This window comes from Vidua macroura, chromosome Z (assembly GCF_024509145.1).
Source record: "Vidua macroura isolate BioBank_ID:100142 chromosome Z, ASM2450914v1, whole genome shotgun sequence".
Taxonomy (NCBI): domain Eukaryota; kingdom Metazoa; phylum Chordata; class Aves; order Passeriformes; family Viduidae; genus Vidua; species Vidua macroura.
Genome location: NC_071611.1, coordinates 27830859 through 27858553, shown reverse-complemented (window position 1 = coordinate 27858553; position 27695 = coordinate 27830859). Strand labels below are relative to the sequence as shown.

At 35.8% G+C, this 27695-nt stretch overlaps 1 protein-coding gene across 1 annotated transcript in view; it reads left to right on the top strand.

Moving 5' to 3' along the window:
• The window catches only part of HOMER1 (homer scaffold protein 1), an 88954-nt gene that overhangs the window by 30560 nt on the left and 30699 nt on the right, over positions 1-27695 (top strand). Inside the window, exons 3-5 of the mRNA XM_054003557.1 lie at positions 77-208; positions 4673-4765; positions 10909-11051. Of these exons, the coding sequence (XP_053859532.1) occupies positions 77-208; positions 4673-4765; positions 10909-11051 (368 nt within the window). The remainder of the gene's footprint in view (positions 1-76; positions 209-4672; positions 4766-10908; positions 11052-27695) is intronic.

The window sequence follows — 27695 nt, the reverse complement described above, 5'->3', positions numbered from 1 at the left end:
ATTTTCAATTATGAGTTGTCTTTAGAAAAAAATAAAAACCATGAAGCCCATTTTTTACAGTTATTACCTTTTTCAGGCAATAATAAACAGCACCATCACCCCCAACATGACATTTACTAAAACATCCCAGAAGTTTGGCCAGTGGGCAGACAGCAGAGCGAATACAGTCTATGGCTTGGGATTTTCATCGGAACATCACCTTTCAAAAGTAAGTATGACCAGTGGGAGCTCTTCAGCCAGTGAAGCTACTTAAGTGTATTTTATTCCTGCTCACAATATCTTGGCTCAGTACTCACTACTGTTGTTATTTAAAAATAATTTACAAAAAATTGTTCTGTATAAGTCCTTATAATATGAAAGCACAAGAATAAGTGTGATATCTGCAAATTTTCTTTAAACTGATGAAGAAAAGGAGGGAGATTAAAGCCTATTACACTTTATGTTGCTAATGCTTTCTAATTACTAATTTGCTAGGTTTTTCTTTTTTAAAAATTGTTCTTCCATTACAGTTTTTCCATGATATAATTTAAAGAAGTAAACAATTTGGTGTTTCATGTGTATTTAGATCTCCTAGAAAAAAACTGTTTGTAGTCTTCAGATGCATTTTTATCTTTTAGGCTACATTCACTTTCACTTTTCTACTATGTAGTACATCAAATTACTGTTATTTCAAAGTTTGCAGCCTTAAAGTAAAGCTAGTGGGAAATATATTCAGTGTAAAAGAAAAATACATTTTCTGCTGGAATGCAAAAGTTGAAATGTTTGTTGAAGCAGTATGTGCCATACATGAGTTTCTTTTCTAGTCTACTTCTGCAACAAGGACATAGACTTCATTCCAAGGAAAGAAGAAATCCCTGTTTCTTAAACTGATGGCATAGGTCCTCTGAGCATCCTTTCTACATTACTTGTTTTTGCTACTGCCCTGGTAGATGAGTCCAAGAACCTGTACAAGTGTGGTTTTTCTTCAGATGAGGAATTTCAGTGCAGTTTAAGAGCTTGTGTTTATATTAAGCAGAAAATTTTCATATTTGAAATAAAAAAAAAGATTTGGACACCCAAGTGCAGTAAGAGAAATACATGTTCAGGAAGGAATAATGCTGGCTAGCTGTTTGAAGGAAGAGTAATCATAGCAGCCCTGTTGAGAAAGTATTTGTCACTATCCAAGGATATGCACAGCCTGCTAGAAAAATATTAAAACGAGACCCAGTATGGTTAGTTTATTTGGGCAAGCATCAAACTTGTAATATTTCTTCTTCCTTTCATAATCACTTGGTTTTCCTTTCCACAAAGCAGCACAACCCCAGGACATTCTGAGTGATTCTGGTATTGCATGTGCATTTGCACACCTATCATTGCTTCAATGAACTTGGAAACCTCGTCAGTTAATTTGGTGTGTATGTTCTAGAAGCACTTGCTTACCAACATGGTAATAACTTCTCTTAATATTTCAATGACTTTAGCACAAATGCCAATCTAGTTTACTACTTTTGTAGACTAGCTTGTTTTTATTATTCACAGATGATTCTTTTGAAGGCAAAGCACCATGCTGTAGTCGTGAACACTCTGTTTGCCTGACTTCAAGCTCTAGGTTATCCTTGCCAGTGAAAATACATTGGGTTTTTTTAATCTTTGCCCTCAACTCTTCTCTTGCCCTCAATCACCTTCTTAATTACAGTTCTTACAATCTCATTCTTTTCACTGCCACCAAACAGATGCCTAGGACTTTTAAATATTCCTTTGACATAAAGCTCTATATTGCTGTTGAAAATTTAATCTGAAAGACTACAGTAGACATTTTTTCTTAATTTCTTTATTTATGAGTAGTTACTCAGATTGCTGTTTTATGGACAATAAGCAAATTTATTAAGAAAAATACAGAGTCACAGACCTCTTATGAAGTTTATGGTGAATCGATGAGCCCTTTTCAGCATACTGTTCCTGTTGTATTATATCTGAACTATTAAACTGATATTCATATGAGTTGCAATTGCCAATTGTTGCTACTAGAATTCCTAAAGATTTAACTTTTTTGTTATTTAAAAAATTATAAACATATTGATGGGGGAAGAAAACTTTTCTTTAGATTAGAAGCTGTTCAGCCACTGGAGCTGGTAGGTGTTTGGTTGGGAATCAGAAGAGCTGGATTAGATCTGCCCTGTAACTTTAGAGAAATTGTGTCTATATTCTCTTTCTTGTTTTGTCTCTCCCTCAGATTACTTACCCTTGCTTCTGTACATCATAACCAGGTTCACCAGAGCACTTTGATACAGCTAGTGCTTTAGGATTGTAAGTGTTTCAAGTTCTAGAGAGCAAAAGGCAGCCTGCAACCACAAAAAAAATTGGTCTGGTCTGTGACCAATTTCCACAATTTAATGATGCAAAGAATTCCAGCAGATAAAGTAAACTGTTTATTCTCACATTACTGTCTGCATATCTTATAGTACATGTTTGACTTCTGTACTATTTGTTTTTTGTTCATGTGCCCCTGACCTTCTGAACTAATTGCTAGGGTAGAGTGCAACAATGGCAACCTCTTTTCTGTACAATTATTGTGAATAGAAATTAGTGGAGTGAGACTATTTGATGGAAAAGTAATGGCACTCTAATCAACTTCACATACAAATAGTATAGAGGAAAATTAATTAAATATTTATTTTTGTTCACTAGGCTGTTCTCAATGTTAGACCACAAATTCATCTCAAGACTGCTCCATCAGATGTCAGTGATACTTGAAAGATACCTATATTGAAGAATATTCACAGGACCACAATTTGTTAGCAGAGTCTTGCTGCTGCAGTAGGAGAAACAGAATGTCCTCTCATTTTCAGGAAAAATTGAGACTACTTTCTCATTAAGAATATGTCTATGCTTTTGACAGTATCCTGATGTATAAGAAATACTCCTTTTAGGGTACCCTGTCTTACCCTCTTGAGTTAGCTGACCTGATTTATTCCATAAAACTTAAAGAATATGCTAAATGGAAAGTGCCACCATGGATACTGGCAGCAGCTGTATGTAGTCTCCATGCACAATTTTTCGTCTTTTCATTAAAAATGTGATCTTCCAGAAAACTTCTCCTTTCCTACCATGAGGCTCATCTTTGTTATTCAGGAATTTTATCAAGAGATAGCTATTATTCATCACCTGGCTGTCTCAAAGAATTCTAGAAAATTTTTGAAAATCTCAACAAATTGGGCTTTTTGGCTCTTTCTTAGAATGCTGTCTAGTGATCTATGTTTTTTTTTTTAAAAAAAAACATTTTGGTGGCTGTCATATTTACTGCCTTTATCTTCAGCCATTTATTCCATACCTCAGAATCATATTTGCCATTTAATAATTCTCTGGTCTTAAGACTGATTTAACTAATAGGTTACCCATGAGACTTTGAGGTTTAGGCACAAGTCTTAAAAAGTATTATCTGGTTCTGGTGACCTGTTGCTGATTTCATCATGTGTTCTGAGACTTTTTTTGATGCTGGATTAAACTTTCAGGAAAAATAAGCTTTCAAATTAACATAACAAATGAAATACAGGATACAAGTGGAGAGAAATTAAAAGTCCTCAGATACTAGTAGCCTACCAGAAAAAGGTTTTTTTCACTTACTTGCGTAGTAAGTGAAGTTCTGATTGAAAGTAATGGGTGAGGTTGTGCCACACAGAAGGTAGCCTTTGTACCTTGTATATATACATTGAGTGCAAAATTTCTTCATACGCTGCTGCCAAAGAGATTTAGAAGCTGCTGGAGAAGCTTCTGATATTTTTGCAGAATCATTTCACTCTTAAGCTGATCATATTAAGATAACGGTCTGTATAAAAGCAATAGGACACAAAAACAAATTTGTGGCCACTCTAGCAATTAGTGTAGTGTCAAGATGAGAAATGTGAAGCCATTTTTTTTTCCAGCCAGAGAAACCAGGCCCTATCCTTAACAAATTATTTTAATCTTTCAGGTTTAAGAGGGCATATATTTCTAAATTGCTGCTTTAGCTATTTTCTGGAAGAGGTGCATGTAGCATAGAAATAAAGCCTCATATGGCAGTTCCATGTGCAATTTCATGATTTAGTGTTCAGTATAGGCAGTTCTAATTCAATGAATTTGTTCTTTAACTTGACTGATGTCAATGAACATTCTAGAGATGAACACAGTATTTCCACTGTTTCTTTTCTAATTAACTATTGAAATTATAAATGCAATTAACATTTGGGAAGATGTCAGTATGATTTCAGTCATGAAAGAAAAAAGTACATTGAAAGCTTTCCCAGCTCATGGTGACCACATTAGGCTTCAGAAGCAGATTATTTTTTGTTTGAGGAGGGTAAAACTGAATTTGAAAGCAGCTATGCAAGGCAGTTTGTCCCTATTATTAGCTGTCTCTGAGATGAGTTTCTTAGAACTACCAGCAACAGATCATGCTTCATTGCGTTTTCATTTTCCTGACATATAAAGAGTGTGTATTAAGATATGTATTAAGATTAAGTGCTTGAAAGGTATGTCACTGTGTAACTCATTTAAATGAATATCTAATAAGGAGAATTTTTTTTTAAATTACTGACAGAATTTGACATTGTGAAATGCAAAGTACAGCATTCTGTTCTGCATCTAATGTATTATTTCACGCCTACTCTTTCTCTCTCTTTTCTTTTTTTTATTCTATAAACGTATGTACCTTCAGTTTGCTGAAAAATTTCAGGAGTTCAAAGAAGCTGCGCGAATAGCAAAGGAAAAATCCCATGAAAAGATGGAGCTAACAAGTACACCCTCTCAAGTAAGTCTTATTGCCTGATTCAAACATCATACTTCTTGTCTGTGCTACTTACTGTTATTGTTCCTTACATACATAGGTATTAAAAATTAAGGGGCAATTTCTCAGTTACTGTGAATCCTCTCATTGGTCAGCAAGAGTGTCAAGAAGTCTTAAAAATACATTTAACATATACTGCAAGCAAGTCAATGGAACTTGCTCTAAAATAAAATTGTGTTGTTTTTAAATTCCTGTTCCTTTATTTCACATTTCCCAAGAAAATGAATAAACATATTTATGTAAATGAACTGTACTAAATACTTTTTGTATTATTTCCTATTGTATCCACAAAACTTCTGGTGGTGCACTGTAAATAACATTTATAAAACAATCATTGCACCAAAAATAAAGGTGGAAACAGCAAACCATTTTTACTTATTTCCTACTGTGTAGTTTTCTCTTGTGAGATGCATTGAAGGAAGATGATAGATTCACAGGCTGGTTTTGGTGTTTTATTACAGTTAGCTGTGATGTACAGTAAGAGTTTATAAAAGATATCTCAAAACACGAACTGAGGTAATCTAGGCACAATTGGAGAGTCACTTACTATACTCACATTTACATTAGTTATGGCTAAAATTAATTATGAATATTTAGAATCTGCATTGGAAAAAGAGAGTCCTTGAGGCTTTTATGCCCCATCACTCCTGTATCCCCCCTGCCCACGATTTTTGACTCAGTTAGCTATTTGCTTTGTTTTAAGCAGTAGTGAAGACAAATGCAATTCCTTCTCTCAGGGAATGCAACAACTTTAAAACTACAGCAGGGATTCCTGAGTTGAGTAGACTGAACCTTTTTTCTGGGGAGTCTTTTCATTGAATTAGTCTATCTTCAGTGCTTTTTACTGTAATAGGCTCCTGCTCTTTGATGGAGTAAGGATGGCAGGCAGTTTGCAGCATGGTGCACAAATTATTTTGTTGGTACCAGAAAGCTGCATCTGATGTCTTACCAAGACAAGTCAGTGGAAATCAGAACATACACAATGAACAAGTCTCATGTTGTTTTTCCAGTAAGCATTTTGCCCAAACACTAGGCTGGCTTTTGCTATTAATGGGAAACTGTTTACTCCACTGAAATTGAAAAAAAAATAAGGCAGGGAAAGTAAGTTTACTTTACTGTCTCTAAATTTTTGATAAATTCTACAGAGACAATGGAAGTATGTATTTCAATATTATACACTTGTCAGTAATACACACGACTTTAGAAAGAGTGAAGTGCTTCACCCAGGCCTCTAGTTACTTGATGTTATAGGCAAAAAAATTATTATGCTTCTCTTTGATACGTTGATTAATATTTTGGACTCAGAAGTTAAATCTGACACTGTCACGTGGAGTGACTTATTGCATGGTTTGGATGTAAATTTGAGCTATTCACTCAGAGACAAGATGCTTTTGTCTTGCAGCTCATCAGGGTTAAAGCTTTCTCTGAAACTGTGTGAGCTATTAATGTTGTTCATTTTCCTGTACAGAGGTCTTTTTACATTTGAAACCTAACATTTTATGCTGTAAGCAGTTACAGAAATGTTACTCTGAGTGATTCTATAATGCCAATTGAGGGCTGCAACTTCATTATGGCACACTTAAGAATAATTTTCTATTCAGGCCTTAATTTTCTTCTATTGGCTTTTCACTGTGTTGGTAAGCTAGTGTATTATTCTGAGTAATACAGTTAGTGGAAGTGCTGACACATGAGCATAGTAGTTTTCACATCCTAGTTCCCTAGAGGGAAGGGAATCAAAACAAGAACTTCAGAGTTTAGAACAGATTAGAAGCAATGGCATCATGACAAACTCCAGTAGTTCTGTGGTACTGGGCTCATTCAGTTGGATTTATGACTGGGAGGAGGATGGGTGCTTGGTACTAGGGAGGGAAGTTGGGACCATAGAGACATATGAAAGAGCACCTGCTCTCATTTTCATCATCTGCTAAAAGGTGGCTGCAAAACAAACAGTTCAATTGTTGTCTGTCTGAATAGTTTTATAGCTCTTCTTTCCTTTTGCATAATGATCTATTGCAGAGGGGGAGAGGGAAAGAGAAAGGATATTTTTAATGGTCAGTAAACGCCTTGCAGGAACCTGTCTTTTTCAGTAGAGCTTTGGTGGCATTGACAGAAAGAACATGGGGAGGTTTATGAACTCTGTAATGACAACTCAGTTATCTAAAAGGATCAGTCCCTCTGCAGTCTTGGACGTGCAGATATCTTTCCGTATTAAGTTAGTAATAAGTAGGAAAATATGCATATCAAAGCTGGAAAATATAAACATCAAACTTAATTTGAATGTTTTCTTTCTCTTGGTACAGCTTTAAAAAATGTCCTTATTATTTGCCAGTTAATTCAAGTACTAGATATGGTACATTTCCCACCCTCTCTACTACAGAATTCTAGAAGAGTAAAAGTACACATTTCTGCCTCAGTATGCCCTTACAGATTGAATCTTTATGAAATATCTCTACAACTAATGTAACAAAACACTGCACAAGACATTTGCTGTCCACAATTGTTTGATGCAAGCCTGAGTATACCTCTGCTACATGTGAGTTTCAACTCTGAATGCCATGCAATAACTTGGGAATCTGCAGAGAAATAGAAATCAAGAGATAACAGCAAAAATATCTCAGAAAATTGGTATGTATTTGTAGTTCAAATATTAAGCAGACTCTATCCATGTTAAAACTTCAGAGCAATTTTGCCTTAAGTCCACTGAAATAGGTTGATTGTGTCAGGTGTTATGTGCTTTAGTAAAGTGCTGCTCCTATAAAGCTCCTCAATAGCCAGGAAGTAGAAGTTCCGTGAGTTTTTTGATATTTTGTTTCATTTGATGGAATATATTCTTCGGATTTTTTTTTTTTTTTTTAGTGTGGGAAACACATGGCAGAAAGAAAACCATACATAGCCTAATTTGCAGTTACTTTATAGCAGGAGTGCCTTGTCCCCTAAGCAATGCTGCTGCTAATTTTAAACTCTTCATTCTCCCTGTTTCTTTAATACTCTCTGTTCTCCGCCTGCCTACCAGCAGGCTTTACTTTAATTTTCCACAATATTAGATAATAGATAAAATCACCATTTACCTTAACTATAAAGAGAACTTAACTTGCTCAGAGAAAGACAGTGGCCTAGACCACCAAATTAGAAGAGAGATGCTGGTTTTTTTTATGTAAGTCCCATTGAGTGCCCTGGGCTTTCTCGAGATGAAGAGTAACATACTGTTTCTGTGTCAGAGAACCTGTACTTTAAAGCCATCTGTATGAAGACAGATTCATATAATAGTACACAATTTATCTATATCTGGTATGTCTGGAGGCTTTGGTCTAAAAAGAAGTTTTCTATTTTGGGACTTCTAAGACCACCTATGCACATAGCTGTACCATCTAGTGTCCATTTATCTGAGCCTTAGGTAATAAAAACTTGCAGTCCTCTTACTATGTTTACATAAAACTGAAATACTGGATCGCCTGCTTTGCCACCTATTTCCCAAATCCATCTTGTAATATAGAAAATCATTTTACTTTTGTCATAAAACTCATGGATCTTGCAGTGGCAAACCACCCATTTCTCAGTTACTAGCTTCACCATGCAGTTACACTTAGATCTGGAATTCACTGAGCTGCATGAAGCAATAGCCTGACAATTGTGTCCACCTACCTGCACCCCTTTCTTTTAATTTAAAGTAACCTTAATTAGGTTTAAGTGCAGAACCAAATAGAGCAGTTTGTACAGTTTGCAGTTGCACCCCCTCTGTCTTGAGAGATCTCACCCCAATCAGTTGGCATCTGAACCTCAGTTCTTTTTTTCTAAAGATGATTGTGCTCTGATAGTTATTTTTTTGACCCTGGCCATTTCAGATTAAGACCTTTTTTGGTTTCTGAAATTGTGGGTGGGTAAATTATTTAAAATAGTCTTGTCTGTGATTCTGAGCCTTTCCTATGCAAGCTATTAGGAATAACTATTGCCTGAAAAATTTTCCAATCACACGATTTTTAGTGAAAGAAATGGTTTGTTTTGGCAAAATTATCCTGGTTTATAATTTTTTTGTCTTTTTCTCTGTAGAAGTACAAAATTCACTTAAAGCTTGTGAAAAAGGTCACTTTCTGGGATGTTATATGAATTTTTGCGACAAATACTGCAACAAATGTTTCATACATGTTAGGGTGGCAGTAGCCAGCAGACTTATGCCACTGCCAGGCAGTGCAGGGAAGCACTATGAAGAATAGCTGTGCCAGGGAGGTGTATGGAATTCTTACTGAGACAACAGTATAATACTCAATATCTAAACATACTGGATTTTTTTTGTTTGTTTGTTCATTATTTTAGAACCACTAACTTCTATTTTTCTGCTCCTTATTGTTATCACTAAAAAGTGGTTTGATACGTGCTGTAATGTCTACTTGTTTTACTTTAAGGACTCTTCTGTAAGTGCATGTGGGGTTTTTTTTAAGATGTTGAAATATAAGATGTCTTTTGATGAATACCCCACTATTATGTTTAGTTTAAATAGTAAATATCACAATGTCATGCCCAATTTTGTAAAATCTGGAGTGGATATGTGAAGTTATAATGGAATGCAATTAAAACTTAATTACAGATGCACAACTCACAAAATGTTTCTAAAATACTTTTACTCTTCTAATTAATGTAAAATGGGAACATATTATTTGTAAACATTTGTGAAAAATCTTTTCACTGTAAGTGGCTTTTTCTATTATATTTGGTGCTTTGTTTGTAGTCAGGTCCATTAAAGTTGTCTGCAAATAAATTACTTATCAGGCAGCGATAGTTGTGAATATGTGAAAGCACTGATTAACCTGTACTTTTTGTGGAGGAGAAACACATTAAAAACTGATATTTCTTTTGTTCGTGAATTTGCAGGCCAGAATCATTTACCTATTACATAGAATGGGATGTGTTTCTGCCTTAATTTTTGTTACTTGAATTTCATTCGTATTAGAAATCTGTGTAAGTACTTTAATGAAAAAATAGGCCTAGATGGAACTTGTAATTTTTTTTTCCTTCTATTGAAATAATTCTTTTGCATTCACATTTAAAACATTTTAATAAGTAGACTCTGATTTTATGTATCTAGTAGTAGTGTTGCAGGAAATTTTACCTTAAAGATACAAACTATACAGATTTTTTAGACTGTGGTGTGTACTTTTCTTATTATACATAATGTAGTTTGAGAAAAAGAAAAAACAGAAGAAAATCTTTTAGATCCAGAAAGTTTCACTTATTTTCAATAGAAACTGTCTATCCTGTTGGATGATGATAATAAAAACAATAATAATAGTAGTAGTAGTAGTAGTAGAAGACAAATCCATGCCATTTGTATAGAATAATTTATTTGCCTCTTTATATTATCTACTCTCTTCTTTTTCATACATAAATGTACACACAAACGTACATGCTGGTGTTATGAAAGGTAATGAAAAGCACAGCAGTGCCTTCTTCTCAGAGGCAACCATGAAGTCCTTGAGGTGTCCAATTGCGTAGCCATAGCTATGTGTACACCTGACTGTAGTTGGAGTATTCTCCTTCCCAGGTAATACCATGACCAGCAAGAGCTAGGCCAGGTTAACATGCCTATGAAAATTTTTTGCCTGTACTTTGCTGAACAAGTGTTCTTTACAGATAGCTCATAGGTGAAACTGGGAACACACCACAAATGCCCCTCCCACTTTCACTTTGGTTAATAAACAGCACAAAAGCTAGATTTTGAAACAAATACCAGAATTGTTTGTTCCACTGCATTAGAATGTAAAGTATGAGACAAGAATTCCAAGTGTCAAGAGTCACCCGCTGTGTATCAGAATGAGGGTGGAATGTAATTCAATGTAAGAGAGAGGTCTGTAATAAGTGGAAGGTTGGATCTTGCAAAGAATTCATAGGCCACTTGTGTTTTGTGTAAGATAAAGTGAACCTTTTGGTAATATACTTCTCTATTAAATACACATGATGAAATGTGACCATGAGAGATGCTGGAAATCTGAACACTATATTAATACTAACTAAAATTTGTGTATTGTTTAAGAATGAATGTTAGTGCTTTTTTGTACATAACCTTTCTGTGCAGGTCAGTTTCTAATTTCAATATGTTGTTTGTTTCATTTAAGGAATCAGCTGGAGGGGATATTCAGTCTCCTTTAACTCCGGAGAGCATTAACGGGACAGATGACGAGCGAGCGATGCCAGAAGTGACGCAGAACTCAGAACCAAGGGCTGAACCAACACAGAACGCATTGCCATTTACCCATAGGTACAGATTCCATTCCCACATCCTGATTAAGTGATACCTATCTCCTTCCTTGTTAAAGGGACCTTCTCCCATCTTGTTTGGGGAAACAAAGCAAACCCACCTCTCACCCCAAAAATGGACTCACTTTTGGATTTGTAATATTTTTTCTAATTAAAAAAAATACGAGAAAATGTCTTGGAATAAGATTTGGGGGAACATTATAGTTTAATCAGCCCTTGAACACTGGTTAGTGTAGGTGTCCCTTTAACAGGAATCTATATTTCAATTCTGAGCTCAATTCTGAGTAGTAAAATTACCTGCTTCATATATTCCAATTAAATTATTTTTGTACACATTCTTTAAATGGCTGATGGAACTGGATGTCAACTTTTCATTGGCAAGTTCTTGGAAGAAAAAGGACTCTTACAGCATTTTTGGATTATGAAGTTTAAAGCAGGCTTTAATTGCACAGTTCTCTGACAGTTGTAAAATTTTTCAACTTTTTTTCAAAATACAAGAGAAGTGCAGCTCTGCTTCAGACTGAATTCTTGGTTTTTGCATTAGGAATGCTGTGCTCTGTTCTTTGAGAAAGGTAGGACTTTTTATTTAATTATACAAGTGACAAGTTACAATGGATATGTCTTGCCTATTAGAAGTAATTGTAAAGGAGTCGCTCTCAATAAAATACATACTTTATTGGGAGCATGGAGAGTAAGTGAAACATTTAATAAAGTTAGAACACATCTAGAAATACTAGATTTAATTTTAAGCATTGTGTAATTCAGCCTAAGTAGAGTTTAAGAGCTCTTAATCAAAGTTTGGGGAATATTAACACTTCAGATATGTAATGCAATTCAAAGCAAGCACAAGTGAAGCCAAAATTGTGCAGAACATCTCAGTTTTTGTAAGAGTATAATTTAAGCATCTGTAAAAAATTATATGCATTTTTCAAATGAGAAAAACCCTCTTACCCTATTTTTTTTAACAGAGTGATTCTGTTTATTTTTATACTGTCACCAGTGCATGTATTATATGTTTCAGAAGAAATGGTGCATTGTGAGAATGTTATGTGCATGGTGAAGGAGTATTACAAATGTTGCAGATCTATCAGTGCTCTGTAACAAGTTTGTTTAAACTGTTTGAGTATCAAAATTTTCTATCAATATTTTTGTGAAAGGGAGTTGTGATAAAGCCCGCACATGAATAGTGTGGTTTGTTCTTTTAAAAAAATGATAGTCTGAAGATGTCCCCTCTGGTTCTGCATATGTAAATATGTTTTCTGGTATGCCAATGTAGTAAATAAGTTTGCTCTCCATTGAGCATTACTGAAGACACTTTTGAAACCCTGTTGTCATTTTTAATGATATAGAGTAGAGTTTACATAACTTTTACATGCATTGCATTTTTCTATCTACTTAATGTATGCAGTGTGAGTGCCTAGTTTTAGGTTTTTGTCCTGTTGATATCAGTAGCTGGAATTAATCTTCCAACAGTAACTCTGCATTTTGAGATTTACTTCTTGTTCATTCTCAAAAGACCAGTGTTTTGTCTTGCTAATGGTAGCTTAAAGTTTGTTAGTGAACTATTACTGAACAAAACCCAAGTTTATATACCTCTTTGAAATAAATTCAATTTTTTAAATACGTAAGGATTTTATTATAAATAAATAAGTTTATTTATTTATTATAAACAAATAAATATGCATGAAGCATATGCACAAAGGAGATGGAAAGTGAAGCCTCCAGGACTGTGTTAATCCTGGTTAAATGGGCATGTTTTTGTAGAGGGCTTTTATAATAATAAATTGGCAACTCTTTACACACACCTAACCGCTTGTGCTGTCTAAAAGGGTGCTCTCTGCAGGCAGTCTTCTTGCCCTGACTTACAAGGAAAAAAAATTAAAACCTTACGTCCCAATTATTGAAGACTCCCTGGGCTTCTCATGTGTCAGGAGTACAGGAAAGAACTGTGCTTTCCCTTGTTTCTTGCCTTTCTGATGATGTGTTGTGTATGTGGCACTCCATGTGTGATGGAGAAGAGTTGCTGAACTGAGCCCTTTCCTTGTGCACCCTGGTAACTTCTGCTGATCCTGGGCCTTTTCCTTCTGCATTCTACATTTCTGCAAAGGTAAAGTTTAGTCAGCACTTCTGGGTGAGGAAGGTAATGTTGCAAGGGCATTTGAGTGTTGTCTTTTGTGGCATTTCTTTTCACTGATTTGCCTTTAGTCCAGAAACTCCTGATCAATCTCTAGGTGCTTTTCAGAAGAAAAGGCATTGTGGATTTCCCTGCAGTGAGTTTAGTTGTAGAGCACATGAGAGTCACCCAGGCTGGTTAGCACTGCACTGAAATAACACTACCATAGGAAGTTCGTTTATTCGATAAATGGGAAAGCTCCATTATGTTCTGGCATTAATACTAGATACTTACTGTGTGTAGAATGAAAAGGTGTGGTCCTCACTGTGTGTTGGAGCACACAGAAGCAGGTGTGGGGCAGAGTAGAAGGAGCCCGTGCAGTCATGGGGCAAGTGTTGTAGCTTCATGGGCAGCTAAGATGAGGTGAGCAGCTCTGTGTGGCAGTGGTGGCTGTCTGGGTGAGAACTGTGGCAACCAAGGTTGTCAAGCACAGCAAAACCAGGTGTCTCTGTGGCAGAGGAGAGAGGGGAGTAAAGGTTTGAAGGGGGCTGCTGTCAAAACAGTGATTCAAGTAAGGGGTTTCATATCCTTATATGAATTGGAAGTCTGACAGGAGTGGAAAAGGTCAGCAATTACAGGTGTGAAGGTTGTGCTTTAGTTTATATCTTACTTCTTGTCATTTTCAATTTGCACACCCGAAAAATGTTCAGTTGGATTTTATTATAACATGTCTTTTCTGGCCAGATATATTTTCTTCTGCCCTTTAGGCCTTAGCGTAAGTAGCTTGAGAGCTTTTATTTCGGCTGTATAAGTGTAGACTACTTTGGTATTTATAGTTACTTTCTGACCCGAAAAATAAGCAGTGCTCGAGTCACCAGAGTTTTACTAGAACTCTTAATAATAATATATAAATAAATAATGTCTTATTATTTCAGTAAATAGTTATAAGAATTGAAATTAACATTCTCCAGAATATGTCTAAAATTCCATTAATACCCCTTGAGCATTAGAGTGTTGAAGTCCAGTTGCTTCAATTTAATTCTCATCTGGAAAGTCCTAATGCTCTTCACAAGCAGTGTAATTCAGATCAACTGCTTGAGAGATAAGTGTACTAAACATTTACAAGTCTTGCACCAAAGATAAACTCTTGTAATTAAATATCTTGCCTTTTTGTAAGCTATGTATGATGGTTAATGTTGAACAATGAAATAGTATTACTGTGAACTCCCACATGCTATACACTGAGCACTGCTGTCATGGGTAAATATTGCCAGAACAAATGAAGTAAAATGTAACCTAAGGAATGACATTAGAATTTTTTAAAGTCTTGTCCATGACATTGATCAGTCCTTTTCTGAACAATAGCTAGTCCAAGAAGACTTTTTTCTAGCAGAATCTAGGTAATCAAATCTAACATTTAAATTAAGACTAAAAAACATACATATTTTTGTTCTATATACATATTTCTCTTCTTAAGTAAAATTTAGTTTCCTCAGATATATTTCCTGTTTAAAAATATTTTGCACATTCTTAAAGTTTTCACATGACCAGGAATTGTCTACTATGCACCATGGGAATTAAAACTTTTATTAAACCTATTCAGTTTTAATATTTTAATTATATTTTAAGGCTGAATAGTCTATTTGGTGAACTTTGCAAGTGCTGCTTTTTTTATAACTGTTGAACTTGCTCTTTCACTCTTGAAGAGAATACATTTGCTTATAAAAGGTTTATTCTATTTTTGACACCTTAAGAAGCTGATAAAACACATTTTCAGAAAGGAAATATAAGAGGATTCTTCTGGGACAAACTCTGAAAGTCTTCAATTTCCTGTGAACCATGACTTGTACCTGTTACCTCATTTTATTTTGTAATGCATAAACTTGGATATTGCATATTGAATAATGTTTGGATCAGATAATATATAATGTGTGTGTTTGTGCTTGTTAGTTAAAACTCATATTTTTGTATTCAAGTTTTTAATAGGGAATTTTGACTCATTGCCTTAGTGAAAATGGACTTAATTTGAATGATGCTTATATCTTAGATATGTTATTGTCTAGATAGGTTACCATTTAATAATGCTGCATGTAAATCCAATGCTGTACAACAAAGAAAAGAAAAACCAAAAAGTCTTGCTGCTAGGTCATTTCTGAGTTTTTCATTAAAAGTTGTATATAGAAATCTCTTCGGTAGATTTTTTCTCTGTGTGTATTGAAAGTACTCACTTCTACAAGTGTAAATATTATAGTTGTGTTATAGTACAGGTACTTAGTGAATCAGGCAGAACTGTTAACTTGGCTTTAAGGAAAATCTTTGAGTTAATAATTATTGGGGTATTTTGTAATTTGAATTTAAACTCAAATCCTAGTATTTAGATGTTTAGTATAGATTATGCTTCCTTATCAGGTAGTCCTGGGGCGAATGTTGCTTTTTTAAAAATACTTGGGTTTGAATGTTATTTAACCTTATCAGAGGATTATTTATTGTTATGAGGATGCTTACAAGCTCTCTAATGAAAGCTCCTGCTCAAAGAGCAGCTATGAGATGAGATCAAACTGCTCTAAACTTTATCCACTTGGGTTTTGAAAGCTTTCTGGAATGGAAAAGGGTAAAATTGGGCATTTTTGAAAGGTTTCTGTATAACATAAAAGGCAGCAACTTTTTCACATTGCACAGTACTATAGTGAACTGTGACATTTTAGGGCACACTAGAAAAATTCTGCAAAATTCAATTGCTCATTTGAACAAGATTATTATTTCTTGTATCACATTCAGAGAAGAAACTCAGAGATTATATGTACAAGCTGTCAGTGTATGCAATGAACTGGTTAATATAGAAACTTAGACCTAGATCTGACTTGCCCTCAGCCAGCATTTTCTGATGTTGTGAAGCCAGCTGTACTGTTCTTCCAGCCTCTTGTGCTACACTGGCATGAGCCTGGTGCTTTCCCCTCCTTTCCTGACCCAAATCCTGCTGCTTCCCAAACTCGTGCACTTCTGCCTAAGCTGCTGGAATCTAGCTCATGGAGGGTCTCCTTCAAAATAAAAGCTCCTTCTAGGAAATTAGTAATTTGAAAGGAAGGTCTCACATTGTGTTTGTGTAATTATTCTTTTTATGTCTGACTTGCCTGATTTTGTCAATTTCTGATGATTCTTTAAGATACCTTTGAAATACATAGTAAACCATTTTAATAAGGTATCTCTAGTAATGGAAGGAGAGGTAGAGAGGAAGAATGTCCATGTTGTATGTGTTGTTTAACTCTTCAAAATTAAGAAACTCTGGAACTAATAGAGCTAATTTTAACAGCTAGGGAAATGGGTGAAAGCAAAAAACTAAAAATGATCTAATGCTTAAGAGAGTAATTTCACCATCTCCCTTTGTGGATATAGGCATGTGAAATGCTTACCTCCTGAGGTTTACTTAGTGAGAATTCCAAGAGAATGATGTAAATTATATGAGTTGGGTGTCTGAAATTAGATTATATAAATACCATCCTCAGGGACAACAAAGCACACTTGAAACATACCTGTCAAGTACATTCTTAGAGAAGGAATATAATCCTTATGCAATTTATATTTAAAAAAAACCAAAACAACAAAACAAGCCAAAATCAACTTTTGCTATGTGATTTTCCTCCCTTTAATCATGTACATACGAAAGAAGAAAAAAACAACAAAAATCAGTTAAAACCAAAAGAAAATTATCTTGCTTAAAGAATAAAATTCTAATTTTGAAGTAAATGCACTGGGTCCAAACTGTTCAAAGTATGGATGACATTAAAAACTGTTGGTACTTCCGCAATTGTAAACATTGGCTTTGTGAATTGGGATATGTGATGCTTAACACTAAATCTGATTCAGTAGGACGAGTGACTTGGGTTGGATTTTTGTGTTGCACCCATTATTTAACAATCATTACTTTTGTTAATATTCTCACAAATGCAATTTTTGAACTGCATTAATTCATTTTAGGAGTCTACTCTTAAGCATGAAGTCACCTGTTTTTGTGATTTTTAGGCAGTAGTGGAGGAGCTACTTCTTTATTCTAGGTTTTCCAAGTAACTTACTTGAATAACAAGCTTTTTCTATTGTGCATTTTGATACCAGAGTGAATAATTGTTAAAATTTGTAAGTGGGGTTTGTACATGTATTTGTACATATATTATTTAAAATTTGATGGATTTTGAGTTGTAAGCTTAAGCATGCCATCATCTTTTCAAAAAACATTATTCAGACTGTAGTTTTAAAAGATCTTATGTAGACTGTTGATACCTCATGTCTTCTTTACTCCTCCTTCCATCATTGTTTTTGATACTGTTTTCGTGTCATTATAGGAAACCTTTCAACCAGTAGGAAGGGATTAGGTGTATGAGGATTAGGATTAAGGGGACTGGAGTACCTTCTCTGTGAAGACACACTGAGAAAGTTGTGGCTGTTGAACCTGGAGAAGAGAAGGTTGAGTGGAGACCTCATAACAACCTTCCAGTATCTGAAGGAGCCTACAGGGAAGTCAGAGAGGGGCTCTTTATCAGGAACTGTAGTGCTAGGACAGTAATGTAACAAAGGTGTAATGGGTACAAATGGAAAGACATGAAATTTGGTTAGATATTAGGAAAAAAATTACTTCCTTTGAACCTGGTAAGGTACTGGAGCTCAGGTTGCCCAGAGAGGTTGATGTCCCAACCTTGGCTGTGTTCAAAATCAGGTTGGACAAGGCCTTAAGCAACCTGGTTTAATGGGAGTTATCCCTGCCCCTGGCATGGGGGGTTGCGACTAGATGATCTTTAAGGTTCCCTCCAATTCTTAGCATTCTGTGATTTTATGATTCTGTAAACTGCAAACTGAACTTTCCTGAGGCACCATGAAGTAGACTAAAGTCCTGTCCATAATATATTAGAGATCTCTTTCATATGTATTTTAAAAAATTTTTTTCAAGACTGAAAATTGTTGTTAATATCAAAGATAACAGATACACCAAAGAAATGCTGCAGGTCTCAACACACTATTCTCCAAGAAAACAAGCAAGCAAACAAAAAGCTTTGAGAGGAAATAGTCACTTTGTAGAATTGCTTTTCATTTGAAACTCATCTGTGGACCGACTTAGCACTTTGAAAGCATGAAATGTCATGCTTTCTTTGCATTGGAAACTTCACTGCATACTTAGAATTTTTCAGCCTCCCATTAAAGGAACAAAACCAGAAAGCCAATAATACCTGAAGTTGCCAAGGAAGAAAAAGCCACAACAATCACATAGCTATTGATCTCTTGAGTTTCAATGGGTTTTCCAAAAGTCTTGACCTTGAGAAGAGAAACCCTTTTTAAAAAGAAAGACAGAGGGTATGTTTTGCAGGACAAACACATTTTTCCCTAAGTCTGATCACTCAAACATCACAGTCTCCTCCTCATTGGCTAAGAAAGGAGTTACATAGAAGTATTTCAATGTAACAGAAACCACCCGTGCCTGTAAATTCAGCCTAGGATTAATTCTTGATAAGAAAGCTGGGGGCTTTCTTTAGAACCTGAAATTTGGACTGTTTGTTATGAGACTTAGGGCAGTCTGTTCTGCAGGTAAGAGTATCACACAGTTTGCACCTGTCTACACATACACATGCTGTGCTTTGTCAAAGAGACCTCTTCAGTGCCCTGTCTTATGCCCCAGAAGCCACTCAGAAGTGTATGTTAGAAATAAAGTCTCCTAGTAGCTGGTGTGTAGCTGCTTCATTTCAAGTGCAAGTCCCCTTACCTTTGCCACACAAAATGCAACACTTATGCAACTATCTATATGGGTAGGCAAATGCTAGAGAAACATTTCCAGACTTGTGAATTTACTATTTTCTGTCTCTAAACTGACTCTGCCATTATGGTATGTCTCTGTGAAACGCAAGAATAATCTGGTCTTGGGTTTCAGGGTACATGTTCCCATCCACATGGAAATTTACTGAAAAGGTTATACAGTTTTAGAGAAAAAGATATTGAAGAGAATTAAAATTTGTGCAGATCAATCTCCATCACTATCATATTTCAATTCATATTTTCAATTCATATTTTACTCATCCCAAGGTTCACTTCATGTTAACTTTGATTTTTTTAGTAAAATCAGATGCACTTGTGCAACTTACTGTCAGTAGTCATGAAAGTCTGTCATGCACCTTAGTGAAGGAAATTCAAGTGTTGCTTAAGAGTTTTGATTTCAAAGTCTACAAACTCAAAACATGTTTAAAAAAACTTCTGCAAGAGAAAACTTGGCTTTTTGTCAGTTTTTTATATTAAAATATGTTCCAACTCGTAGTGACAATGTAGTTTCAAAATACAGCTTTAAAGCTTACTCCTTTAAAGTCTACATAAACCTGCCTCCCCCAGCCATACTTTCTTGAATATTTATGAAGAGTATGTTTTAATGAGGAAACATCTCTAGTTGTTCAGTTGATCAAGTACTTGAATATCTTCACCCAGGTACTTTAAAATGAGGGTGATGATGCACTGGAACAGGCTGTCGGGAGAAGTCATGGATGCCCCATCCCTGAAAGTGTTAAAGGACAGGTTGGATGGGGGTCTGAGCAACTTGGTTTAGTGGAAGATAACCCTGCCTATGGTAGGCAGGTTGGAGCTAGGTGATCATTAAGGTCTCTTCCAAACCAAACCATACCATTCTGTGATTCTATGATAAAACAAGTAAAACAAGCCTGAATCTTTCAGTTAGAGGCTCTTTTCAACTGTAGGGTCTTTACATTTCCAAGTAACTTGGCCCCTCTACCCTGCACCAGGTATTGTGTCTGTTTTGCCTGCTCCTGTGTTCTTCTGAAACTTCCCTGTGTTGCTGTTCCTTATCGGCCTTATTTATTCTAAGAGAAAGGGCAAACTTTACACTTTTTGGGCAGTGGGTCCAAACCCAGTAGAATACTTGAAGAAAGTATTTTTTAAAAGAGGGAGAGGATAAGAAAAAAGCCTGTAACTGAATACACTTTTTAGCAAAAGCGAAGCTCCATTGAATGGATATATTAGTTTAGATCTTTTTTACTGATACCAACAAGTTACTCTGCCTCCTGTGTTATTTGAGGTGTAGTGGTGGATCATGAGATATGTGTGCATCTCCTATGAGAAGCTGCACATAGATATCTGCTTCTGAAGTTTTATGTATACTGTGTGATTATGGTTTCACTGCCATCTAGTAGACATGATGATAAACAAACAACTATAATGACAATGTTAAAGAAAGACTAATTAATTCCTATTCTTGAAACAGTGTAGAATTCATTTTTCTCAAACTTCCAGTCAGAAAGTAAATAAATGGAACTTCATTCTTTAACACCTCATGCTAAAGATGAAGTCACCAATTTAGTCTATGGATTTTTATATTCTTTTTAGAATTTGCTCTATTACTCCCTTCCTATCTGCTCTCTCTCCTTGGACGAGAAATACATTCTGAAAACAGAAAGGGGATGGGTAGCACCATCTTCTGCAAGTATTTAAGCTTAAGAGCCAGTCTTTCATTTATTCGTTATTATTAGTTTATAAGAATAGTCTTAAATATATGATATATGATAGGGGATATATTAGATATATGATAGGGCAATTTGCATCTGAGTGTAAAATGTACACTGCACCAGAGTTATAAGATGCCAAGCATCTTCAGTCATGAAGCATTTCCACTTTGAATCTTGGTGAAATGTTAGCTGTGGATTCCCCTGAAGCACACGACATGGATTCTTTCATCCATGGGCTTTGCCATTTATAAAGTGCTTAGATGGTGTTAATGAAGCCCATATGGACGTCCAATGGGCTAATTTTAGTCAATTAGATACCTCAATACTAGAGGATTAGCATGAAAGTCAAATGCAATGAGAGCTGGCTTCAGTTATTAATTTATTCTTGTGGAAAATGTGAGGTAGAAGTGCTGCTATACCTCTTGGGTTAAGAGGAGGCAGAAATAGTCTGTGAATTCAGGAGGTGTGAATGTAACTCCTGTTCCTTTGCTACCTTTCTGATGCCAGAGTAAATCTTCAGAATTGACAACTGTACCTTGAGCTTGTACAGGCTCCTCCAGCGGTTGCATAGAACAGGGAGGGTAGGATAGAGCTGCAAGAACACTTCCGTCCCTGGAATATTTTTCATTCACAGACACATATGTCTTAGGAACTAACTTTGTTGTGCCTTTTGACTTCACCAGTTCAGAGCCAACATCCAGTTGTCTGTGTGGTGCAAAGAGATCATGCTGATGAAGCCACTTGCTGGTTTTAGATATTTATTGATTGGATTCAATCAAATGGATTACCTCTGCCTGCTTCATGAAAGAATGTATATATAAAAGCTGAAGTTCAACAAAAAAGATAATAGCAGTTTAGAAAATTCTCTATATTAAAAGAGTACTAATGTAGTGTATTTTTAAAAGGAATATTTCATGCTTAAATGAATCACTTATACAAAAAATAGCTTTCAATTAAGTTGTTTTTTCTAGAATTTATCTGGAATTCATAAAATCTTTATGTGTGTGTATGTATGTATGCATGTAAGATATGTATATTCTTTGAGGGATCATTTTACATCCCTGCAGGACCAAGGACCAGAAGCTCTTAATTTTTACATGAAGTTAAAAGCTTAGTTTCAAGTCCAAGGCAAAAGATCCATGCTGTTTTACTTGTATGATACTTTATAAGTGTCTTGGTTTTGTAAAATGAATTAAGATTGCTAAAGATTTTCCTCTTTTTTAGTGATAGGTCAAAGTAGTAATTCCCGTGGAGAACATAATGGCCTGGGTTCTCTGGTGGAGATCCAGCAAATTCTCCCACATCCATATGACAATGATGTCCAAAAATAACACCTGAAGGGCTTCTGTAGTGCCTGATGCTTTTCCTGCTAGATAGGCACCTAAGACTGGGTGGATGAAGTGCCATGTTGGGATACTTAACCTCTCTTAGCTTTTAAACATCTAAACCTGCTGAAGACAGGTCTCATTCACTAAACCCTCTTTCCCAGATACAGCCTTTATTTGTACTTCCTGACAGTGTTGCAATCCACAGTTTTGCTTTCTGTGTTCTATGGAGGCAACACAGTGTGATGTTCCCTGGGATTGCAGTCACCCTGCCATGGCTCCCTGGTGGACTGTTTCAATTACTCTCCCTATCCTCTAGGTCAAGGTTCCTGTCCAGATAGTGTAAGCCTCAAGAAGACTAGAATAAAATCTTGTTGATCAAGTAAACAGCCAAAGCTGCTTTCTTCTAAGCAGGATGTGTCTAAATGTGCAAACAGCATTTAGTCTGCACCTGAACAAGTAGTTTGATTAAACGTAATTGTGTTATGTTGATTTTCTGTCACATTGTAGTAGGTAGACCCCTCGAAGTGGGACATCAATAGTGTCTTGTTCTAGCAGACATGGGTAGAGGTTAGGGGCAGGCACACATAAACACAACTATTTTGTCTGTCAAAAATGTGTACTTAATATCTTTTTAATACTTAATATCTTTTTTAATATCTTTTTGAGTTTAAGAGTATTTCACAATAACACCAAACAGCCATCAAGTTTTTCTGTAATGAATTGAGTTGGCACAAATCAGCAATGAACTAGAACTAGTTTTTAAATCAGCTCTTAAGCCATTTGGCAAATGAAGCTAGAGCTGTGTGAACATGCTGAAATAAAATGTCTGCAATGTCCAGAACTCTGGTTTCTCAAGTACACAATAATAAAGCATTTTCATGAGTGGTCCACATCTTGTGATCAGCTTTGATTGTACAGTTGTTGCCTTTGCTGATTTTACTCCATGGCACTGTGATGTAATGATTCTATCCTTCTGATACGAAATGCAGAGGGTTTGGTTTCTAAATTAAAGTTAGAGTAGTGGAAACCATTCTTCTGGGAGACTGCAATCCCACAGGTAATTAAGAAGTAATTTTCTTCAAATAATGTGGTTCACACAAAAAAACCAAAACCAAACTAAAACCCTGAAAGCTAATTGACTGAATTCTACTCAGTTATTCAGCTCTAGCAGTTTGCCAGAGGAAGAAAAATAAAAGAGATTTTTCCTTTCACTATAATGCAAATAGATATTAAAATACAGTTTTGTTGTCTGAAGCCAAATGCATGTAGGTAATACATTCAGATTAATTTGACCCCATTTTAAGAAAATAGCCAAAATAATTTCCTGTGTGTGTGAAGTGTATTCTAACTGATCACTGTGTATGACTGCAAGTTACCTGCACTTTATTTATTAAAGGAAATACTTTGGAATGTAAACCTAATGTAATTACATGACAACACCAATCGTGTAGCACCTTCCTTCTGTACTCTCCAGAGGTTTTAGTATTTTGGTTTAATTATTCTTTGGCACTTTAGGAATTATTTGTGTTGGGCTTACGATCAGCATCAGCATCAGCATCTCACGATCAGTGAGAGGCTGAAGAAAGCTGGCTTTCAAATATCTTCACATCATTGTATTTGTCCTACCCTTTCTCTTGTCTAGAGGCCTTATCAGGGAAAGTGAAACAGAGCTTGCAAAACTAGAAAACAAACATGCTGAAATGTGGCACACAGGCATAGCCTCATAAAAGGATGAAAGTTCGGTCTCTGCTCTGCTGTTGGTGAACTCACAACTAGAAAAACTCATGTGCAACTTCATTCTTTCCCTGTTGGGTTGTGATGAGTTAAGTAAGATGAGATAGGAGATAAGAGGGGAGCCAAGCTTTATATTTTTCTTGGAAACTGCTACATCAATTAAGTGTTGAATTGGAAAGAATGGATCTATAAATTATTATATTTTACCTTCCAGCTGAATTCTTGAGCCTAATCATCTTCATTATTCCAAAAAGAAGATGAAGGAAATCTAAAATCACTTACTCTAGACTGAGTAAATAAGAGCTATTAACTACCAGTTAGTTAAGAAAGGTGCCATGTTCGTTTTTTTCTTTATAAATGGGATTTTTTTTACAATTAGGGAGAGAAACTTACATAGGGACTGCTTCCTCTGAGTGTTAAACTGTAGTTAATGGGAAAAGTATGAGTATCAGAGACTTCCCGTGTATTAAATTGAATCTCTTGATTCATCAATTTAATTTAATCTTAGTAAATTTGGCTTTAGGATCAACATAGTGCAAGTAGTCTCTTCTCAGATTCAAATTTGCTTTAAACAAGGCAAATGTAATACTTCCATTCTCTTAAAGAACTGGAATGGAAAAAATACAACTTGCAGTATCTGCATGTGTTACAACTCACTTGTGATTTGTTTTGTTCAAACATACACAGTCAATAAATATTTTACTCTGATCATATCATGCGACTTACTGCTTTTTCTTCGAAGTACTTCTGAGAGTTCCATAGATGGTTTAGTTTGGACTTAATATTTAGGCTATTGACTCTTAAGTAATTGCATGGCTGCCATAAATTAAACTTAATTAAAATATCAGTGCTTCTGTGTAGCTTCAGTTCCCTTGATGGAATAAGTTTATTTTGTTGTCAGCATGCAAACGAGAGTCCATCTCTGGCACTACCTGTGCAATTAATACATGTCCTTGTATTTACTGAGATAAGCAAATTGGCAATTGTAATGCAAAAATGAATTGCACCAGTAGTTACTCTTTGATATCGTAAAAGAACTTAATGTACTATCTGGGTAGAGGCCCAGTAGTCATAAATCAGAATCTTTATGCAAATTATATAGAACCATTTCTGTAGGTCATTCTATAAAAATGCCTTTCTGTTGCTGGTAGTGAAGTTGACGCCCTGCAGCTGTATTGAGTCTTCTACTGAGGTCAGTGTTTGCTATGAAAATAAGATGGGAATCAGCGTTAAGGGGTCTTATAGGCTGGGCTGTCCTGTTATGTCAGTAAAAGAAGGTTCAGCTAAGAATTAAACCAGGCATTTTTAAGTCTTTCACATTGAACCACTTGTTAACAGCTTCTCCATCTTCAGCAGAGACACAACACACTCCAGTTACAGCTGTGACAGCACCTATAAATGCAAGCAGAGGCTTGTGCTGAGGATCTCCACTACTTGTGTGAGGTTTATGTCAGGCTTACAGGGTTGGGAAAAGTCTCTCTAGCCAGCTCCCTGCTCTGCGTGTGACTATGGTTGCCCAGAGGGTAGCTCTTACTGTCTTCACTCTGTTGTTGCAGAGCTGAAAACCTGTGCCGAGTCCTGTAGAATAGACCTGTAGCTGCCAAACCCTTCTGAGCCACATCTAGACTGCTAAATAAAATGTGCCTTGGCACTGAGGTCTGTGGGCTGAATTGTTTCCTCCTATTTCCTCCTCCACAGAAGAGGTTCTGTGAGGGAGGCCCCTTCAGTGTCCTTATGGTTGTAGGGCACAGTTACTGTGTTCTGTGTGGCATTTTTTTCCACTCCAACATACCTGCAGTGATCAGAGGGCCTCGTTGCCACCCACTTGAGTGGTATTCTCCTTGCACAAAAACACAGATTAACACTGCATGCCCAGGAATGTTTCCCAGATGGGAATGGAAGGGTTACAGATCCCATAAGGCCTCAGAAGACTGCGAAGATGAAAGGATTCTAAACGTGACTATGGGCAAACTGTATTTAGAATCTCCTTGGCCAGGTATCACTGGGCAGGGCAGTTTGCAGAGAGTGCAAACTCCCCAGTCCACACAACCTTTGGAGGCTCAGGGCTTTTGGCCTTATTTTACTAAGTGGAGAAGGTGGTCACTGTAGAAGAAGTTGTTCCTTGTCCTTAATACCACAGCATTTTTGTGACAGAAAAACTCACTGAGGTGTAATAGAGAAGTAGCAGTTCAGTGAAATTGTTAAAATCTGAATATCACTCAATAAAAGACAGCGCAGATAATAGGTGTGTAGTGAAGTCAAATACTCTGTTCTGTTACATTGCTGATAGAGTGCAAATTGATTCAGTGCACACACAAATTATTGTTATTAGTAGGATTTTTGAAAGAAACTTGGGATTTTGCCTAGCCATGGGCCTAGCAGAATTAATCCATACTAATTCAGAGTGTAAATTTGCAGTTAAACTGCTTTACATTCTTGTGTGTACAGATGAGTTCCACAATGAAGATCATTTTAGTGTCAGGGTTACCATGTCCTAGTATCTGACTTGCTGATAACCATATCATCTAATTGATTTCTTAAAGTGATTAAGTGCCATTGATGCCAGAGTCAATTTTAGTTTCTTTGTAGTCAAATAACTACTCATTTCAGAAAATAGGATGCAAGTTCCTAAAAAAACTTTGGTTTATTTTAAAAATGTAATTTTATTGGAATATTTGAAGTATTCAGCACCATAGCAACAGCAAGGAATTATGCTTAATGTTCAGTGCACTAAAACAACTTACTGGATATCAGTTACACACTACAGATCTGAGAGTAAACTATTTCCAACAATACCAATATGCTATTTCAATACGGGAACAAGACAATTTCTTCTTTTACTTTTTCATAATATGTGATAATTGTTAGATCAATAAGATTTTAATGATTACTGCAAAAAACCTAGAAATTAATTAGCCATGCTTGTGCTTTGAAAGAGATTACAGTTATAAGAAAGAGTTACTGTTCTTTGTTTATACTCAGTGGCCTTCATAAAGAGATAACAAATTCTATTTACTTTATAAAATTTAATTACTAATAAAAATGAGGTCTTTTAAAAGGTGTAAAATTAGAAGTTGAGCCTCTTCAGAGAGATCAGGGAGTTTGTTCAGGTTAAAAACAGGGTTTTTGCTTTGTGATATAGTGTACAAAATAATGCTTAATTCTGTGCTTAACAGCATAATTTAAATAAGAATCCAAGTTTAAATGTTATCTGTGTAAAAACATCCAGGGTGCAATAGCATGCAGTATAGTAAACTTAGTAATATTGTTTTGTCTTTGCTTTGTTCCTTCCTTTAGCTTGGGTCAGGACTGGGAAACAAATCCCACATGGCTAGAGATCATTGCTGAAGCATTAATTTTGTCTTAATATTCCATGAAGTGTCTTTCAAGAGCTTCTCTCTTCTATTAACTATTTCTATTAACTATTTCTATTAACTCTTAGTATTTTCATAAGCAGTGAACACATACTTAGCTATTTTTAACTCTGGCTTTGTTGCCTTTTGCAGGCATACAATACTGGGTTACTGGATGTGGTATTTAGGTGAAAATTCTCATTCTTAAAAATTTGAATTTCATATCAAGTCTATTCCTCCGTGATAAAGCAGTCTGTGTTATGGTGGTTTCTATAGCCCTGTGATTAATAAAGGCATTACAACATAAAGAGCATGACTTTATTTAAGTGGTGGATCTAAATAGGATATGGCCACCCATTTTCATTGCATAGTGGTCTGCTCTATACAGTCTCTGTGGAAGGAGACTGTATAATTACTCAACTACTTTTGTCATTTTCACCCATTAAGTCCACAAAGATATTGATCCTTCCTCAGTGAGCTGATAAGGCATAGTACAAGAACTGCCTAAGAGCAGTACCGCCTGTAACAGAACTGGAAAGGCAAGTCTTCTGTCCATGGACTGCATGGGTACTCTGGATGATTGAGAGTCCATTCAAAAGGATGGCCAAGCCGATAGGCTAAATGAAAGTG